Source organism: Mobula birostris, chromosome 4 (assembly GCF_030028105.1).
Source record: "Mobula birostris isolate sMobBir1 chromosome 4, sMobBir1.hap1, whole genome shotgun sequence".
Lineage (NCBI taxonomy): Eukaryota > Metazoa > Chordata > Chondrichthyes > Myliobatiformes > Myliobatidae > Mobula > Mobula birostris.
Window position 1 is genome coordinate 184,533,706 of NC_092373.1, and position 20,187 is coordinate 184,553,892.

At 39.2% G+C, this 20,187-nt stretch overlaps 1 protein-coding gene across 1 annotated transcript; it reads left to right on the forward strand.

Moving 5' to 3' along the window:
- Nucleotides 1-833: 833 nt before the first annotated feature.
- LOC140197091 (neurophysin 1-like) lies at nt 834-18,010 on the forward strand. The gene is made up of 3 exons (XM_072257007.1): nt 834-953; nt 12,387-12,591; nt 17,937-18,010. Exons 1-3 carry the CDS (start codon nt 834-836, stop codon nt 18,008-18,010), a joined length of 399 nt encoding a protein of 132 aa, XP_072113108.1.
- The last annotated feature ends 2,177 nt before the right edge of the window (nt 18,011-20,187 follow it).

Sequence of the window (20,187 nt, forward strand, 5' to 3'; positions counted from 1 at the left end):
TATCATGAATGAATGAATATTATGAATGGATTTGAGCCAAAGATCAGGTATGCTCTTATTGAGTGATGATGGTACACAGTTGAGAGCTGAATAGCCTTTTCCTGATCCTCTTTCCTACATTCACAAGCTGACTTTTGGAACAGAGTTATCCCCAGCTTGAGTTTTTTTTCTTTTTGATAAGCAGTGAAAAGAGTGTTTTGGATGTATTGCTCTAGACTCCTTTGGAAATGCACTTCACTGGTCTGGTGGCTGTTGTATATTGGTTGTTCTGACTGAAAGGCAAATCCAGCAGCTTCACCCGAAGTTAATGTTGTACCTTTCATTCACTCTGCTGTGGTCCTTTCATTGGGATTTTGTTATCATGAACAACATTATTCTGAAACTTTCAAAGTCTTTGAAACTCTTTCGATGTTCAGTCCCACTTCCTACTTAATTATTTCATGATACTTTTAGCCCCAAAGACTTTTTTCTAAATCACAGTAATTTGAACTATTAATTTTCACTTTACCCTTGATTATGATGACCTTTATGCATTAAAGTACAAAAGTAATGCTTAATTGGAAAATGATATTCTGATTGGAATTATGTGTTGAATAAATTACTTATAAAATTAAAATGTTGAGGTTATGGAGTGACCTCAGGTGAATTGTGAGTAGTACAGTTTGAGAATTCATTATAATGGTTTAGAAAATATAATCAGAATTCAACAAATTAGCGAAGTTAATACATTCCGGCGCACTGAACATTTTCGTGGGTATAAAAAGAGAGCAGACGGGAAGTTGCTCAGAACAGTTTGGAAGGCTTCCTGTGTGCAGATACACCAGGAGAACATCATGCAGTCTACTTGCCTCATCGTTGCACTCCTCTGTTTCATCTCCTTCTCTTCAGCTTGCTACATCAACAACTGCCCCATTGGAGGCAAAAGATCCGTCCTGGACATGGAGATCAGACAGGTAAGGAGTAAATTTCTTCACATCTTTGATAATAATGCCTTGTAAGGGAATAACACCTTTATTTTTCAAAAGACTTTTTTACATTGGAAAACCAGTGCAAATATTGAAATTTCTCTTGACTTGAAGATCATACAGGGTTCTTTTCATGTTCCACAGAGATTCATTCAGATGGTTCTTAAGCAAGTGTGGTTCCTAACCAGGTGGTCTGTGTTGTAAGAATCAGTGATCTGACCTTCTTTCGTAAAGACACTGAATTCAAACCCTTTCATCAAAACCCATGGCTTCAGTGTGTCGTTGAAAATGATACTTGACACTCCAAACAGAGAGGAAGAATTTTTTGCAATTCCATAAAATTATTAATTCTAAAATTATCTTATGGAAACTTACTAAATAATTCTGAGAAAGGTAGAAGTTTCAGTGCTCGGTTATGTCTAACCAAAGTGCAGGGTGATGTAATTGGAATAAATGTACATAATTCACAACCACTGACATCGAGCTGGGGGTTCACTTTAAAAGGCTGCTCTGACATGATGATGGTACTACATAAAGATTTTCTGGCACATTTTTGGTGTTTAGGTGTTGGAGTTCAATAAAATGTGCTGTGGGTTCAATAAAACATAAAATGCCTCATTTTGTTTTATTTGTTAAACCTACATTGGTGACCCAATGCGTTAGAACGATTCCAGAGTTATTGAACATGTTGCCCAACACAGTTGCTTTGAAACTGCTGAAGTTTTGTGAGCAAAATGCTGTCACTTGGTTTCTACAAGAAATCACAGCCGATGACATCAAATTCTACTACACGGTGGAGTCCCTTAGCAACCCCATGGCTGTGAGATTGTTAAGTGAGCTTGAACACAATAAGTACTGATGGCTGAAAACTCAACTTTTATGGACTTTTGGGCTATCGGAGCTTGAGTGCGCCAAACAGTTGCTCCCCTTGCCTAGCTTTGGCAATACGAGGCCCTTGGAGCTAATAGACCACAAGCTGTCTCTCCTTGGAAATCAGAATTGTTGTTTTATTTTTCTTTCTTTCTTTTTAAATCTTTTTATTAATTTTCCAAAATTATAAACAGAATAACAATATTAATACAGAGAGATTGGAATAATCATATTGTTGATAAGCATGTGCAAAAAAGATTTCAAATAGTACAAGTATAATAGACTTCCAAACTCTTAATATAATTAATCATAGAGAAAAAAAGAAATAAAAAGAAAAAAAACACAAAGAAAACCCCCCCAAAAAAACAAACAAAAATACTAAACCCAAAAAAGAAAGCAAATGGAACAAAACAAGGCTAGACCATTATCTTAAATTGAACACGTCCAGTAATGTCGTCAACTCTGCTCATATATTTTAAGTTAATAAGAAGGATTCGGAAAGGTCAAATTACATCGTATGAAAATGTTGAATAAATGTTTTCCAAGTCTTTTCAAATTTAACTGAAGGATCAAAAATGTCACTTCTGATTTTTTCTGAATTTAAACATGATATAGTTTGGGAAAACCATTGAAATGTGGTAGGAGGATTGGTCTCCTCCTAGTTCAATAAAATGGATCTTCTAGCCATTAAAGTAACAAATGCAATCATCCGACAGGCTGAAGAGGATAAAAATCTATGTTCTACCATTGACAAACCAAAAATTGCCGTAATAGGATGGGGTTGTAAATCAAAACGCAAAACTGTTGAGATAATATCAAAAATATCTTTCCAAAATTTTCCCAAAAGAGGACAGGACCAAAACATATGAGTTAAAGAAGCCACCTCAGAGTGACATCTGTCACAAATAGGGTTTATATGGGAATAAAAATGGGCTAATTTATCTTTATACATATGGGCCCTATGCACTACTTTAAATTGTATTAGCATATGTTTGGCACATATAGAGGAACTAACTAATTGAAAATTTTTATCCCATTTCTCTATAGGTAGGCAAAGTTGAAGTTCCCTTTCCCATTAATTTTTAATTTTATCAGATATACCTGGCTGTAATTTCATAATTATATCATAAATAGATGCTATTAATCCCTTCCGAAAAGGATTTAAACCTAAAATTTTATCGATGATCTCAGTAGGGTATGAGATTGGGAAGGTAGGCAGCATGGTATTTAAAAAGTCTCTTATTTGTAAATATCTTAAAAAAAATAGGATCTGGGCAAATTAAACTTATTAGATAACTGTTCAAAAGACATGAAACAGTTATCCAGAAATAAGTCACGAAAACATGTTATACCTTTCATTTTCCATGTCAAAAAGGCATGATCCATAACTGAGGGTTGAAAAAAAATTAGATATAATAGGGCTTGATAACATAAATTTGTTCAAACCAACAAATTTACGAAATTGAAATCATATTCGTAATGTATGTTTAATTATTGGATTAACCATTTGTTTATTCAATTTAGATAGTACAAAAGGAAGAGAAATTCCTAAAATGGAAGCCAAAGAGAACCCTTGTGCAAAGTAGCCTTCAAGGTTTACCCAATGTGGACTTGGAATTATACTACAATCTTGTGTCCAAAATATTAATTGCCCAATAATAGAATCTTAGATTAGGCAATGCTAAACCACCATCTTTCTTGGACTTCTGTAAATATTTTTTACTTAACCTGGGATTTTTGTTCTGCCATATCTAGAGGAAATTTTAGAATCAGTAGTATCAAAAAAAAAGATTTAGGAATAAAAATTGGTATAGCTTGAAATAGATATAAAAATTTAGGTAAAATAATAATTTTAATAGCATTAATTCGGCCAATCTGTGATAGAGACAATGGGGACCACTTAGTAATCAGTTGTTTAACCTGACTAAATAATGGTAAAATATTGAGCTTGAATAAATCCTTATGTCTCTTAGCAATTTTAGCTCCCAAATAAGTAAAATAGTCAGTAATCACTCTGAATGGTGAACATCTACACATGGGAACCTGCATATTTAATGGAAGAAGTTCACTCTTACCTAGATTCAATTTGTAACCAGAAAAACTAATGAACTGAGCAAGCAGAGTTAATAGTGCCGGAATAGACTTCCCCGGGTTAGAAATATATAATAGTAGATTATCTGCATATAGTGATAATTTATGTGTCTCATTTCCACGGGTAATACCAAATATATTAGGGGAGTCATGATTATTAACAGCTTGCGGTTCCAAGGCAATGTCGAATAGCAGTGGACTAAGAGGGCAACCCTGCCTAGTACCACAGAATAATTGAAAGAGGGGAGATCTTTGATTATTAGTAAATGCCGAAGCCAATGGAGTAAGATATATCAATTTAATCCAAGATATAAAATTCGGACTAAAATTAAATTTCTCAAGCACATTAAACAAATATGTCGATTCAACTCTATCAAAGGCTTTCCCAGCGTCCAATGAAATGACACATTCTGGAGTCCTGGGTGAAGGGGTATAAACAATATTCATTAATCTCCTAATATTAAAGAAAGAGTAACGATTTTTAATAAATCCAGTCTGATCAGCAGAAATAATTTGAGGTAATACATTCTCCAATCTTATTGCCAATATTTTAGAAAAAATCTTAGAATCCATGTTCAACGAAGATATAGGCCTATAAGATGCACATTCTATAGGATCCTTATCTTTTTTAAGAATTAGGGAAATAGAAGCTCGATAAAAAGATTGTGGTAATTTACCTATAGATAACTAAAAATTCTACATAGCCAAGGAGTCAGTGTAGAAGGGAAAAATTTAAAAAATTCTGCTGTATATCCGTCTGGGCCAGGTGCTTTACCTGAATTCATCAAAAGAATAGCATTTTTTATTTCTTCTACCATAGTAGGTACATCTAGTTATAAACGTTCATTGGATGATAATTTTGGAATATACAATTTCTTTAAAAAATCATGCATTATAGTGGAGTCATCAGGAAATTCTGATTGATATAGGGAGGTATAAAATTCTTGAAAAGATTTATTTATCTCATCATGGTCAACTGTCAGAGTACCGTCTTTTTTACGAATCTTGCTTAACCGAAGCCGATTTTAATTGATTAGCCAATAGTTTCACAGTTTTATCACCATGTATATAGAATTGACTCTTAGTTTTAATTAACTGGCTTACAATCAAAGATGATAGCAATAGACTATGTTCCATTTGGAGTTCAACTTGCTCTTTGTAAAGCTCCTGATTAGGAGCTATAGAATATTTCTTGTCAATTTCTTTGATCTTGTCAACCAGTTTACGTATTTCATTATTAGTTCGCTCTTTTAATCCTGCATTATATGAAATAATTTGTCCATGAATGTATGCTTTAATAGTATCCCATAGTGTCCCACTGGAAATTCCCTCCGTAAAATTCGTTGTAAAGAAAAAATTAATCTGTTCCTCAATGAACTTAACGAAATTCAAATCTTGAAGCAAAGTAGTATTAAATCACTTTTGTCTAGAACTAGAAGATGTATCCCTTGACTTAATAGATAGTCTCAATGGCACATGATCGGGAACAGAAATGGAATCATATTTGCAGTCAATAACAAGTGGAATTAATCGAGAGTCGATAAGAAAATAATCAATTCTTGAATAGTGATGATATACATGTGAAAAAAATGAGAACACTTTCTCATTGGGATGCAAGAATCTCCAAATTTCTGAGATTCCAGAGTCAGTCATAAAAGAGTTAATAGGAGTAGTCAATTTATTTGGAAGTACTTGATTGGACATGGATCTATCCATCAAGGGATTTAAACAATAGTTAAAATCTCCGCCCATAATCAACATATAATCATTTAAATTAGGAAGAGATGCAAAGAGATTCTTAAAAAATTTGGGACAATTGACATTTGGGGTGTAAACATTAAGCGTAACAACTTTTCTGTTAAATGGCAAACCAGTAATTAACAAAAATCTACCATTCAGATCTGAAACCGTCTCATGATGTAAAAATGAAATTGACGAATCTATAAAAATAGAAACGCCTTTACTTTGGCCTGTGAATTCGAGTGATACTGTTAGACCTTCCAGAACCTAAAAAAACACTGATTATCCTCTTTCCAGACATGAGTTTCTTGTACAAAGATAATCATAGTCATAGTCATACTTTATTAATCCCAGAGGAAATTGTTTTTCGTTACAGTTGCACCATAAATAATAAATAGTAATAGAACCATAAATAGTTAAATAGTGATATGTAAATTATGCCAGTAAATTATGAAATAAGTCTAGGACCAGCCTATTGGCTCAGGGTGTCTGACCCTCCAAGGGAGGAATTGTAAAGTTTGATGGCCACAGGCAGGAATGACTTCCTATGACGCTCTGTGCTGCATCTCGGTGGAATGAGTCTTTGGCTGAATGTACTCCTGTGCCTACCCAGTACATTATGTAGTAGATGGGAGACATTGATCAAGATGGCATGCAACTTAGACAGCATCATCTTTTCAGACACCACAGTGAGAGAGTCCAGTTTCATCCCCACAATATCACTGGTCTTACGAATGAGTTTGTTGATTCTGTTGGTGTCTGCTACCCTCAGCCTGCTGCCCCAGCACACAACAGCAAACATGATAGCACTGGCCACCACGGACTCATAGAACATCCTCAGCATCGTCCAGCAGATGTTAAAGGACCTCAGTCTCCTCAGGAAATAGAGACGGCTCTGACCTTTCTTGTAGACAGCCTCAGTGTTCTTTGACCAGTCCAGTTTATTGTCAATTCGTATCCCCAGGTATTTGTAATCCTCCACCATATCCGCACTGACCCCCTGGATGGGAACAAGGGTCAACGGTAATTTAGCTCTCCTCAAGTCTACCACCAGCTCCTTAGTCTTTTTCACATTAAGCTGCAGATAATTCTGCTCACACCATGTGACAAAGTTTCCTACCGTAGCCCTGTACTCAGCCTCATCTCCCTTGCTGATGCATCCAACTATGGCAGAGTCATCTGAAAACTTCTGAAGATGACACCTGTAGTGAGGCAACCAGAACTGAGTACAGTACTCCAACTGGGGTCTGACCAGGGTCCCATATAGCTGCAACATTACCTCGTGGCTCCTAAACTCAACCCCACAGTTGTTGAAGGCCAATGCACCGTATGCCTTCTTAACCACAGAGTCAACCTGTGTAGCAGCTTTGAGTGTCCAATGGACTTGAACCCCAAGATCCCTCTGATCCTCCACACTGCCAGGTGTCTTACCATTAATACTATATTCTGCTAACATACTTGACCTACAAAAATGAACTACCTCATACTTATTTGGGTTGAACTTCATCTGCCACTTCTCAGTCCAGTTTTGCATCCTATCAATTTCCCACTGTAACCTCTGACAGCTGTCCACACTATCCACAACACCTCCAACCTTTGTGTCATCAGCAAATTTACTAACTGATCCCTCCACTTCCTTATCCAGGTCATTTATAAAAATCACAAAGAGTAGGGATCCCAGAACAGATCCCTGAGGCACACCAATGGTCACCATCCTCCAAGCAGAATATGATCTTTCTACAACCACACTTTGCCTTCTGTGGGCAAGCCAGTTCTGGATCCACAAAGCAATGTCCCCTTGGATCCCATGCCTCCTTACTTTCTCAATAAGCCTTGCATGGTGTACCTTATCAAATGCCTTACTGAAATCCATATACACTACATCTACCGCTCTACCTTCATCAAGGTGTTTAGTCACATCCTCAAAATATTCTTTTTTTTCCTTTTTCAATATTTTTATTAATTTCTACATAAAGAATACAGAGTACAAGTATATATTATAAGTAAAAAAAGATAAAATAATACCAATACATATTTGAATCACACTTGCAACCTCATTACTCTACATTCATGCAAATTAAATTAAATCAAAATGTTGAAATATGATAATATTATTATTACATAGAAAAAAAATCTAAAACCACTACCAAGATTGAAGCTGCTTGGTAAAGAAAGAAAGAAGGAAAAAAATCCTTATCGTATAGTGAAATATGTTATTAACCAACAACTGTACTTTAACAACAAATCAATGATTTTGAAAATAGTTCAAAAATGGTCCCCACAATGTGTGGAAGTCTTGGCTAGGTTCAGAAATTGAACAACGGATCTTTTCTAAATTTAAACATAACATAATATCACGTAACCATGAAGCGTGAGTAGGTGGGATGACATCCTTCCATTTAAGCAAGAGCGTCCTCCTAGCTATTAGAGAAATAAAAGACAAAATGTGCAAATCAGATGTCTCCAGAATAATATATTTTTCTCCAACATTACTGAATAAAGCAGTCAAAGGGTTAGGCTTAAAATTTACTTTGAAAAGTACAGAGAACGTTTGAAATATTTCCTTCCAGCATTTCCCGAGACTCGGACAGGTCCAAAACATATGAATTAGTGAAGCTTCTACATTATTACATCCATCATGAAAGGGAGATATATCCGAATAAAAATAAGATAGCTTATCCTTGGTCATGTGGGCCCTATGGACCACTTTAAATTGTAACAGGGAGTGGCAGACACAGATCAATGAAAAGTTAACCAATTTAAAAATTTTATTCCAAGTTTCCTCAGAAATTGAGGTCTGTAAATCTTGTTCCCAAAGATCTTTAATTTTGTCTAAAGGGACATTTCTCATTCCCAGCAACATACCGTAAATATTAAATACTGAAACATTATGAAAAGGTTTCAAATTAAAAATTACATCTAATAAGTTCTTATCAGGATTTTTAGGAAATGTATATAATTGAGATCGCAGAAGGTCTCTAATTTGTAGATATCGAAAACAGTGGGTTTTTGGCAGGCTATACTTAGCTGACAATTGCTCAAACGAGAAGAGACTTCCTCCACAAACAAAACCTGGAAGCATGTAGACCACAGAAGTAGCAAAGGAGTTCTGTGTCTTTATGGATCTCACTCTGTCAGCAGCTGGCCCCCTCAGACATTCAACCATTCACTGTCTTTACATCATCAGAGCCCTGCCACTCATTCAGCATCTGAGAAGTCTCTCCACCCAAGTCTCAGACTCCTCTTCCCTCTTGGGGGTGGGCTTCACTCCTGAGAACATTCTCAGCTTTCGATAGCTAGGAATCCCCAACTGTTCACTTTGCCATTTATTCATCAGGGAGGTAAGGGCTGATACCAACTCAGAATTCTCACTCTTTGCTGGAGGACTTGTTAGACGTTCCAAAGCAGACCACCACTTCCTCTCGCTAGGCACAAAGGAGAATAACCTGCCTTTGAAGTCCCCGCCCCCAGCTACGGGAGACTTGGCCTCTGATTTTGCACACTCGCCTACACTCTCCTCCTCTGGGAAAGTATGGACAACACACGGCACCCCACCCACCTCCCGAGGCCTCAATAGTACCAGGCAGTTCCACTGCCATTCTGTCAGTGCTAGTCTGAACTAAAACAACACCTTTGCCCATCATTTTATCAAACCTCTGTTTCACAATAGTAACTGCTCCTACTGATTTAACAGTACTTAAAGTTTGAATTAACAATTTGCTGGGAATATGAATGTCTACCCCACTCAATGCACGTGCATTCGTTACCGGTAACCCCATGGATTCGCACCTCCGCTCAACCCTGTACAACATCCGTAACCACGTATCATAATCACTTTACCGGACAATAGTTTAACACAGGCTTAAACACACAACTCACTGGATCAATGCTCAGGGCAATCACACAGCATCCGACGAAATCAATCCCAAATGATACCCCCACAATGAAATCCCCTGGTTTCCTGGGCTGCGTAAGTCTAGGGAAAACACTCTGCAGTCCCGCCAAACTCGTGGGATTGAGTCAGCTGTCCAGCCCCAAACCCCGGTTTGTGTGGCTGCTATGTAATTTGCTACCCTGTTACAAATTAGTGCCATGAAATAACAGACAGCACCCTGCATACCATGAAAGGAATTATATTTATGAATCTTAACTTAACTAAAGGGTTAGTAAAGAAAAAACAAAAAGAAAATGGCCCATTTTAATTGAACAGTCAAATGTGCACAAATTGGAGCTCAGCTTGAACTTCTCTGTCACACATGCACTGGGCCCTCGGTCAGCTGGAAAGCACACATCACCTTCCGATTGTCACTCGCAATCCATCTCGAACAAACATGTCCCCCACCAGGTCGCAACCTACGACCAGTTCTCCCCAGTGTCTTCTCTCTTCATCTCCAGCAGAGCCTAAAAAACCTCCAAGACCAACCTTAGAGCCCCACACCAAGAAAACCTCCCCCTAATTGGGTGGCACACATTGCACATATTCCTTATCTTTAACAATAACCCACAAAAGGCTGAAAGCAGAACAGACTGCTCTTACAGAACTGCTAAATGAAATACCTACAGCAGAACAGTAAAGATGTGAACCAGGGCATTACAGTAGGGTTTGGAATTCAATAAAATGTGTTTCAGGTTTCATTAAATGTAAAACCCCTCACTTCATTTTATTTATGAAAAGCTATAAAAGTATCTGGAATAGATTGGAATGAAATTCTATTTCCGAGATAGTTTAATGGTAGCTTGTGTGTAACTGGAAGCTGTCTGGTCGAAGAGTCAATAACTGAGAGGGATAATTTATAGGAACAGGCGATATTGATGAAATGGATAAACTGACCTAAAGAGTCGAAGTGGTATTAATCATCGCTCAACTGGAAGATGAATTTTCATAAGAGTTGGCTTTTAGTATATTCTAAAATGATCAAAATTTGATTTAACTTGTTCTTCTAAAAATAGAACATAACATTTCGGAGCAGATTTAGGCCACTTGGCCGATTGGATCCACTCCACAGTTTCATCACAGCAGATCCAACTTTCTCTCAATCCCAATCTCCTGCTTTCTCCCCGTATCCCTTCATGTCCTGACCAATCAAGAATCAATCAAACTCTGCATTAAATATACATAAAGACTTAGTCTCTACAGCTGCTTGTGGCAGAGAATTCCACGGATGCACCACTCTCTGGTTAAAGAAATTCCTCCTCATCTCTGTTTGAAGAGGCCGCCCCTCTATTCTGAGAATGTGTCTTCTCATTTTAGACACTCCCACAATAGGAAACATCCTCTCCCTATCCACTCTATCAAGGCTTTTTACCATGCAACGTGTTTCAGGGAGATCACCCCTCATTCTTCTGGATTCTGGTGAAAACAGGCTCGGGGCCATTACAAGCTCTTCATATGACAAGCCGTTCAACCTTGGATTCACAAAAAAATTTCACAAAGGTTAGTTGATTTGGCCCAGTGTATCACAGATAAAGCCCTCCCAACCATTAAGCTTATTGGCATGAAACATAGACATAGAAATGCAGCATCCATTATCAAAGATCCTCACCACCCAGGCCATGCTCTTTTCTCACTGCTGCTGTTAGGTAGGAGGTATAAGTGCCTCAGGACACGCACCAGCAGGTTCAGGAACAATTACTACCTCTCAGCCATCAGACTCTTGAGCAAAAGGGATGACTACGCTCATTCATTTTCTGGTGTACTCACAACCAATGGTCTCATTTTAAGGAATCTATCTTGTAATTTCATGTCCTTCCATTTCATGTCCTTCCATTTCATGTTATTTCGTACTTGTTATTTATTGCTATTTATTTATATTAGCATTTGCACAGTTTGTTGTGCATTGATCCTGTTTACAGTTACTATTCTATAGATTTGCTAAGTATACCTGTAGGAAAATGAATATCAGGATTGTATGCGGTGACATGTCTGTACTCTGATAATAAATTTTACTTTGAAATTTGAGAAAGTACAGGGTTAGTGTAAATGAGTGCTTGATGGCTAGTACGGACTCATTGTGTCAAAGGGCCCGTTTTCAAGCTCTATGGTTCAAAAACTCTGTAAAACACTTCTTGAAAATTTAATCAGTGTCGCCAACATACAGAAATGGTGCAACAAGACTGACTGCAAATGTGGCGAATCTGGATCAAGAACTGCAAACTGCTGGAGGAACTCAGCAAATCAAGCGGCATCCGTGGATGCAAAAAGATCTCAACCCAACACTCCAACTACCTCTTTGCCTCAGTCGATGTTGCTTGACCTGCTGAGTTCCTCCAGAAATTTGTTCTGTTTTTCATAACAAAAAAGATTTTCTTTCAAACTCAGTAATACTGTAAGACAGTAGTCTTTTCATCGAGCAGAAGGTTCAAATGCCTGAAAGTAAAGACCACAAAGCTCACAAACTGCTTCTATCCCACTCTTATAGATTCACTTTATTTATCACACGTACATCAAAACATCAAATCGTACAGTGAAGTGCATGACAATAATGAACCAATTTACCAAGAATTGTTTATAATTTGGAGTAAGACACAAATGCTGGAGGGCCAAGACTCTTCATCAGTTAATTCTTTATTCCTCTCTATAGTTGCTGCCTGATCTGCTGAGTTGCCTGAGCATTTTGTGTCTGTTACTCTGGATTTTGAGAATCTGCAGAATCTCTTGTGTTTGTGAACGGTCTTTGGGAGTGGCCTTGCTGATGTAATCTATTCTCTGCTCTTTCCCAGTGTATGCCATGTGGTCCTGGCAATCGGGGCCAATGCTTTGGAAACAACATTTGCTGTGGGGAGGAGATTGGTTGCTACTTCGGAACTTCTGAGACATTGCGGTGCCAGAAGGAAGTCTACCTGCCCTCACCCTGTGAACCCTCAGGCAGGGTCTGTGGCAGGAATGGCGGAAAATGTGCCACATCAGGAATCTGCTGCACTTCTGGTGAGAGGCTCACCTTTATCACACACTGTTTCAAAGAACATGACAATTTCAAAACAATCTTAGCTGTCAAGTTGAAAGGAATGTATGGTCAATTTTGTCCTACAGGTCAATCATGCTACAGATATAGCTGGGACTTGATTATATTAGAACATAGAACATAGAACAGTACAGCACAATACAGGCTCTTCAGCCCATAATGTTGTGCTGACATTTTAACCTATGGAGGAGTTAGGGGAGTTCCTCAATGAATAATTTGCTTCAGTATTCATCAGTGAAGGGGTCCTTGTTGAATGTGAGTTCAGTGTAGAACAGGCTGATTTGCTGGAACATGGTGATGCTCAGAAAGAGTATTTGCTGGAAGTACTGAGAATTTTATGATAGATAACTCCCTGGAATAAGACAGGATATACCCCAGGTTAGCATGGGAAGTGATGGAAAAGATTGTTGTGTCTTTGGCAGTGTTCTTGTCGTCATCAGTGGCCACAAGTACAGTACCAGAAGATTGGACGGTGGCAAGTGTTATTCCTTTGTACAAGAAAAGTAATGGGGATAATACAGGGAATCATAGACCAGTGAGCCTTATGTCAGTGGTGAGCAAACTATTAGAGAGGATGATTAGAGATAGTTGATGAGAATTTGGAGAAGCATAATCTGATTATGGATAGTCAACATGGCTTTGTGAAAGGCAGCTCATATCTCACAGGTCTGATTGATCTTTTTGATGAAGTGATAACACAAATTGATGAAGGTACAGCATTGGATATGGTGCATGAATTTTAGCAAAGCATTTGACACGGTTCCCCATGGTAGGCTTGTTCAGAAAGTTTGGAGGCATGTGATCCGGGGTTACTTGGCTGCATGAAATGCTTGTAAATCTTGTCTCTAAGAATCTTCTCCAGATCTTTATCCTCAGTGGTCCATCATTCCTATGTCCCTCCCTGTTACCTGCCCTGAACAAAGCAATAACAATTGTAACCCTGCAGTTTTCCAAAATCATCACCAATTGCAGAGCAATCTCTTCCTACAGCAACATAAGTGGCCCCCAGGAACTTAACTATCCAAATGATTTTCAAAAGTTGGAAAACACCCTCTTTCTTAATTTCAACACGTTCCAGCATGTTAGTCTGTTCTACACTGATCTCACAGTTATCAGGGTCCATCTCACTGGTAAATATTGAAAGGCCTGGATAGAGCATATAGAGTGTATAGAGTGGATGTGGAGAGAATGTTTTCAATAGTAGGGGAGCCTAGGACCAGAGGGCACAGCCTTAGAATACAAAGTTGTCCCTTTAGAACGGAGATAAGGAGAATTTTTTTTTAGCCATAAAGAGGGTGATGAATCTATGGAATTCACTTCAACAGACAGCTCTGGAGACTAAGTGTGGTAGAGAGGTGGAAGCAGAGTCACTGCCAGTATTTACAAAGCATCCAGATGAGAACTTGAATTGCCGAGACAGAGGAGGCTACACGTCAGGTGATGGAAGATGGGATAACACAGAACGGTCAGTGTGGATGAGTTGGGCCAAATGGCCAACTTCCATGCTATATGACTCTGTGACTAGTCACATAATGGATAGATAAGTCATCTGTTGGCCATGGCACTGACCCAGTACCAGGACTATCTGAACAAGTACATGGATAAGAGTCAAAATCCATATTCAAAAGTCAAAAATCAAAGTTAAGTTTATTATCAAGTTATGTATATGTCATCATACACCACCCTGAGATTCATTTTCTTGCAGGCATTTAAAGGAAAATAAAGAAATACATCAGAATTAATGGAAATCTATGCATAAACATCAACTGATGTGCAAAATAATTTCCCTATTGAAGATTTTGCAGGGGCTGTGAACTGGAGCCCCAGGTCAGTAAGGGAAGGATCAGATCAGAAGGTAGATCTCAGGGAAAGCATTGAAAGGGAAAATCGAAATAGCTGGTATGATGGGTCGGATAGTCTGAAGTGTGCATATTTCAATTCTAGGCATATTAAGGGTCAGGGTGATGAACTGAGACCATGCATCAGTACGTGAAACTACAATATTGTAGAAATTACTGAAACTTGGTTGAGAGAGGGGCAGGAGTGGGTGATTAATGTACCAGGTTTTTGAAGTTTTAGAAAAGATAGAGGAGAAGGAAAAGGGTGGTTAGTTGCACTACTATTCAGAGAAAATATCACAGCTGCACTTAGATGAGACATAATGGAGGGGTGAGACACTGAGTTCATTTGGAGGGAACTCAGGACTAAGAAGGGTGCAATCATGTTGATGGGACTGTACGACGTACCCCTAATCACCACTGGGACACTGAGGAACAGATGATATAATCAGATTAAAGAAAGGCATAAAAATAATAGGGTTGTTGTCATGGGGGATTTCAACTTACCTGAAGACACATACTCAGCAATTCAGGAACAGCTTCTTCCTCTCTGCTATCCAATTCCAAAATGGACATTGAACCTATGAACACTAATGCATGATCTTTAATCTATTCAATATGCGTATACTGTAATTGATTTACTTATTTTTTTCCTTCTTCTTCTTTGTCTATATTATGTATTGCATTGAACTGCTGCTGCTAAGTTAATAAATTTCACGACACATGCTGGTGATAATACTCCTGATTCTGATAAACTGGGACATGTTTTATGTAGGGGATTGAGATGGGGCAGAATTTGTTAAGTGTATCCAGGAGGATTTTAAATCAACATGTGAATAGTCCAACAAGAAGAGGGCCAAATTGGACCTGGTTTTCGTTCATGAGCCTGGCCAGATGACAGACCTTTCGGTGGGTGAACAGTTAGAGAACAGTCTGACCACAGCACTTTAACTTAGGCCTTGTGGGAGAATTTTAAGTTGGAGTTGAGCAAATGATGAGTGTATTAGGCAGGAACTAAATGTTGATTGTGAACTCTATTTCTCTGGCAAGTCCACATCAGACATGTGGAGGGTGTTCAAAGATCAATTGCACAGAGTAGCAGAAGGGTACGTTCCTGTTAAAAGGAAGGATGAGGATGGAAAGATAAAAGAACCTTGGATGTCCAGAGAGGCGATGAATTTAGTCAAGTATAAAAAGGAAAAATATGTAAAGCTTTCGAAGTTAGGATCAAAGGAAGCACATGATAAGTATAAAGAACCCAGAAAAGAACTAAAGAAAAGTCCTTGGCAAGTCAGATTAAGATGCATCCCAAGGTATTCTATATATACATCAGAGGAAGAGTGTTAGCCAGAAGAAACTACAGTATGATCAAGCACAGGGGAAGCAGACAAGCCATTTATCCTTGTTTCTCCCCCCGCCACATTCTGTGGACTCTGAACTGATTCTTGTTCTTGGTTAATCTAATCAGAACAACTAATTGTGGACACAGGAAGCTTCAGGTAATGACCGTAATGTGTACTGAAGAGCCTCGTAAAGAGTATTAAAGTGTATGTTCCCAGGGCCTGATGGAATTCACCCCAGGTTATTAAAGGAGGCAAGAAATGAGATTGCTGGGCCTTTGACCAGTATCTTTGTGTCCACTTGAGCCACAGGCGAGGTCCTGGAGGACTGACAAGTGTCTAACGTTGTACCTTTATTTATGAAGGGGACATGGAAAATTCCTGGAAATATAGTCCAGTGAATCTCATGTCAGTTGCAGGGAAATTGCTGGAGAATATTCTCAGCAATAGGTTTGTGAGCATCTAAAAACGCATGGCCTAATTAAGGAAGCCAGCACAGCATTCTGCATGTCAGGTCATGCCTGACCAAATTAATTGAGTTTTTTGACAAGGTGATGAGGGTAGGGTAGTGGATGTTATCTATATGGATTTCAGCAGGGCATTTAACAAAATCTCTCATGGGAGGGTAATCGAGGAGATTAAGATGCATGGGACCTGTGGCGAATTGGCTGTTTGGATTCAGAACTTGCTTGCGCATAGAAGACAGAGGGTGGTGTTTGAGGGGACTTATTCAAGCTGGAGGTCTGTAATTAGTAGAGTTCCGCAGGGATCTGTGCTGGGACCTCTGCTGTTTGCTATGTATGTAGATGACCTGGATGAAAATGTACTTGGCTTGGTTAGTAAATTTGCGATGACACCAAGACTGGTGGATTTGTGGATAGTGTAGAAGACTGGTAAAGAATACAGCACGATAAAGAGCAGTTGCAGATATGGGCTGAGAAATGGCAGTTGGAGTACCCAGGTAAATGTGCGGTGTTGCAACTCATTAGGGCAAATGCAAGGAGAGAGTGCACTGTTAAGGGCAAGATTCTTAACAGTGTTGCTGAGTAGAGTGATCTTGGAATCCAAGTTCATAGCTCCATGAAGGTGGCTACATGGGTCAAAAAGGTGGTTAAGAAGGCTTCCTTTTATTAGTTGAAGCATTGAGTGTTGGCGCGTGGCCAAGTGGTTAAGGCATTGGTCTAGTAATCTGAAGGTTGCTGGTTCGAGCCTCAGCTATGGTAGCATGTTGTGTCCTTGAACAAGGCACTTAACCACACATTGCCCTGCGACGACACCAGTCCCAAGCTATATCGGCCCCACTGCCTTTCCCTTGGACAACATTGGTGGCGTGGAGAGGGGAGACTGCCGGTCTTCCATACAACCTTGCCCAGGCCTGTGCCCTGGAAACCTTCCAAGGCGCAAATCCATGGTCTCACAAGACTAACGGATGCCTATATATGAGTGCAAAAGTCAGGAGGTTATTTTGCAAATTTAAAAATCTCTGGTTAGGCTACGTATAAGGCAAATACCTTCAAGGCACATGGATATAAGGAATATGGTGAGATATAGACATGGTGCAGGTTGGAGCGATGAGTGTTTGGGTGCCTTTGATTTGCTATTTAGCAGGTTTGGGGCTGAATGGCCTGTTCCCATGCTGTACTGTTCTATGTTCTATCTGCTTTCAGATGATTTAAACAGAAGTTGCGTTATCTGACTAAAACTAACTTAAATCATAGCAATGTTGTCTCCTGAGACATGGAACTGGAATTATTATCCATTTTAGATTAGTGAATAATCTAATTAGTGAAATAGAACAGAGAATGCAGGAAATACTTGGCCACTTGGGCAGCAACCACAGAGAAACTACTAACACTTCAGGTCCATGTCTTTTTCCTCACAACAGGGAAAAGTGACAGTAAATGTTTGACCGTGGCTCTGAGCCAGCACTGACCACCTGGGCGAAGTGGCCTCATTTGAGATCATAAGCAATTATGAGAATGAGACTGTCTGACTTCAAATCCCAAAGTATCCTGCAGTCTCATTCTCGCAGTTCCTCCAGCTGAGTGAAGATGATGTAGTTATTGGAGATGGTTTATGATGGTGTATGTCAATTACAATAATGGCATTTGTGCTGTTCATTTATTTCAGACAGCTGCACCATGGATCCCACATGTGACACCAGGAATATCTTCTCCTCAAGTTCTGGTGCACTTCTGGGTTAAATCTGATCAATAGCACAAGATCAGAAACCCAGAGTCACTACCGAAAGATCCAGCCAATAATTGTTCAACACTATCTGTTTTTAATGCTGAGTAGATAAAAATTACAGAATGTAAAGATCTTCAAACTTGTATAGGTGTGTGTTAAAGAAATGTGAAATAGTGCAACACTTGTAAGAATAATTAACAATAAATGAAACACACAAAAGGACTTGCTCTTCATTAGTTTTTATTGTAAGACTGGATGTGGTTACTACTGATATTGGCAACATTTATTCTCCATACTTAATGTCTGTGCTCTTGAGTTTGTTCCCATTAAACACACCATTATTTTAAACAATTAATATTAGACTTGCACACTATATAAGAGCATAAGACATGGGAGCAGAATTAGGCCATCTGGCCCATCGAGTCTGCTCCGCCATTCAATCATGGTTGATCCTTCTTAAAATTTCCTCCTCAACCCCAGTTCCCGGCCTTCTCCCCGTAACCTTTGATGTCATGTCCAATCAAGAACCTATCAATCTCTGCCTTAAATACACCCAACGACCCGGTCTCCACAGCTGCATGTGGCAACAAATTGAACAAATTCACGACCCTTTGGCTAAAGAAATTTCTCCGCATCTCTGTTTTGAATGGATGCCCTCTATCCTGAGGCTGTGCCCTCTTGTCCTAGACTCTCCCACCATGGGAAACATCCTTTCTACATCTACTCTGTCTAGGCCTTCCAAAATTAGAAAGATTTCAATGAGATCCCCTTCATCCTTCTAAATTTCAGCGAGTATAGACCCAGAGCCATTAAACGTTCCTTGTATGATAACCCTTTCATTCCTGGAATCATCCTTGTGAACCTCCTCTGGACCCTCTCCAATGCCAGCACATCTTTTATAAGATGAGGGGTCCAAAACTGTTCACATTACTCAAGGTGAGACCTCACCAGAGCCTTATAAAGCCTCAGCATCACATCCTTGCTCTGGTATTGTTGACCTCTTGAAATGAATGCTACCATGGCATTTGCCTTCCTCACCAGTGACTCAACCTGCAAGTTAACTTTCAGGGTGTTCTGCACAAGGACTCCCAAGTCCCTCTGCATCTCAGATTCCTGGATCTTCTCCCCGTTTAGAAAATAGTCCGCAGATTTATCTCCATGCATTTTCCAACGTTGTATTTCATTTGCTACTTTCTTGTCCATTCTCCTAATCTGTCTAAGTTCTTCTGCATCCTACCTGTTTCCTCAACACTACCTGTCCCTCCACTAATCTTTGTATCATCTGAAAACTTGGCAACAAAGCCATCTATTCCATCATCTAAGTCATTTATATACAGCTTAAAAAGAAGTGGTCCCAACACCGACCTTTGCGGAACACCACTAGTCACTGGCAGCCAACCAGAAAAGGATCCTTTTATTCCCACTCGCTGCCTCCTACCAATCAGTCAATGCTCTAAGCATGCTAGTAACTTTCCTGTAATACCATGGGCTCTTAACTTGATAAGTGTTCGCGTGTGGCCAAGAGGTTAAGGTGTTCGTCTAGTGATTTGAATGTCGTTAGTTCGAGCCTTGGCTGAGGCAGTGTGTGTGTCCCTGAGCAAGGTACTTTACCACACATTGCTCTGTGACGACACCGGTGCCAAGCTGTATGGGTCCTAATGCCCTTCCCTTGGACAACATCTGTGGCGTGGAGAGGGGAGACTTGTAGCATGGGCAACTGCTGATCTTTAATAAAATCTTGCCCAGGCCTGCACCCTGGAAACCTTCCAAGGCACAAATCCATGGTCTCATGAAACTAACAGATGCCTATAAAAATAACTTGGTAAGCAGCCTCATGTGTGGCATCTTGTCAAAGTCCTTCTGAAAATCCAGATATACAACATCCACTACAACCCCTTTATCTATCCTACTTGTAATCTCCTCAAAGATTTCCAACAGAATTATGTGAATTATTAATAGAGTAAGCTAAAAGACTAAGCTCAGAGTTGGGGTGCTAGCTGATGATTGACTTAATTTTGAAACAATTAAAGTGTCTATTAATCACTGATTGAAGCATCATGGAAGATTGAAGATTGTCACCATCCAGTCTTTAGATGATTGTAGATCTCTGGGCAATTCCTATTCTACAACACAAGATCAGAAAAATTCATTTGTTACCTAAAGCTTGGTGCCTTCAAAAGTGGAATACAAT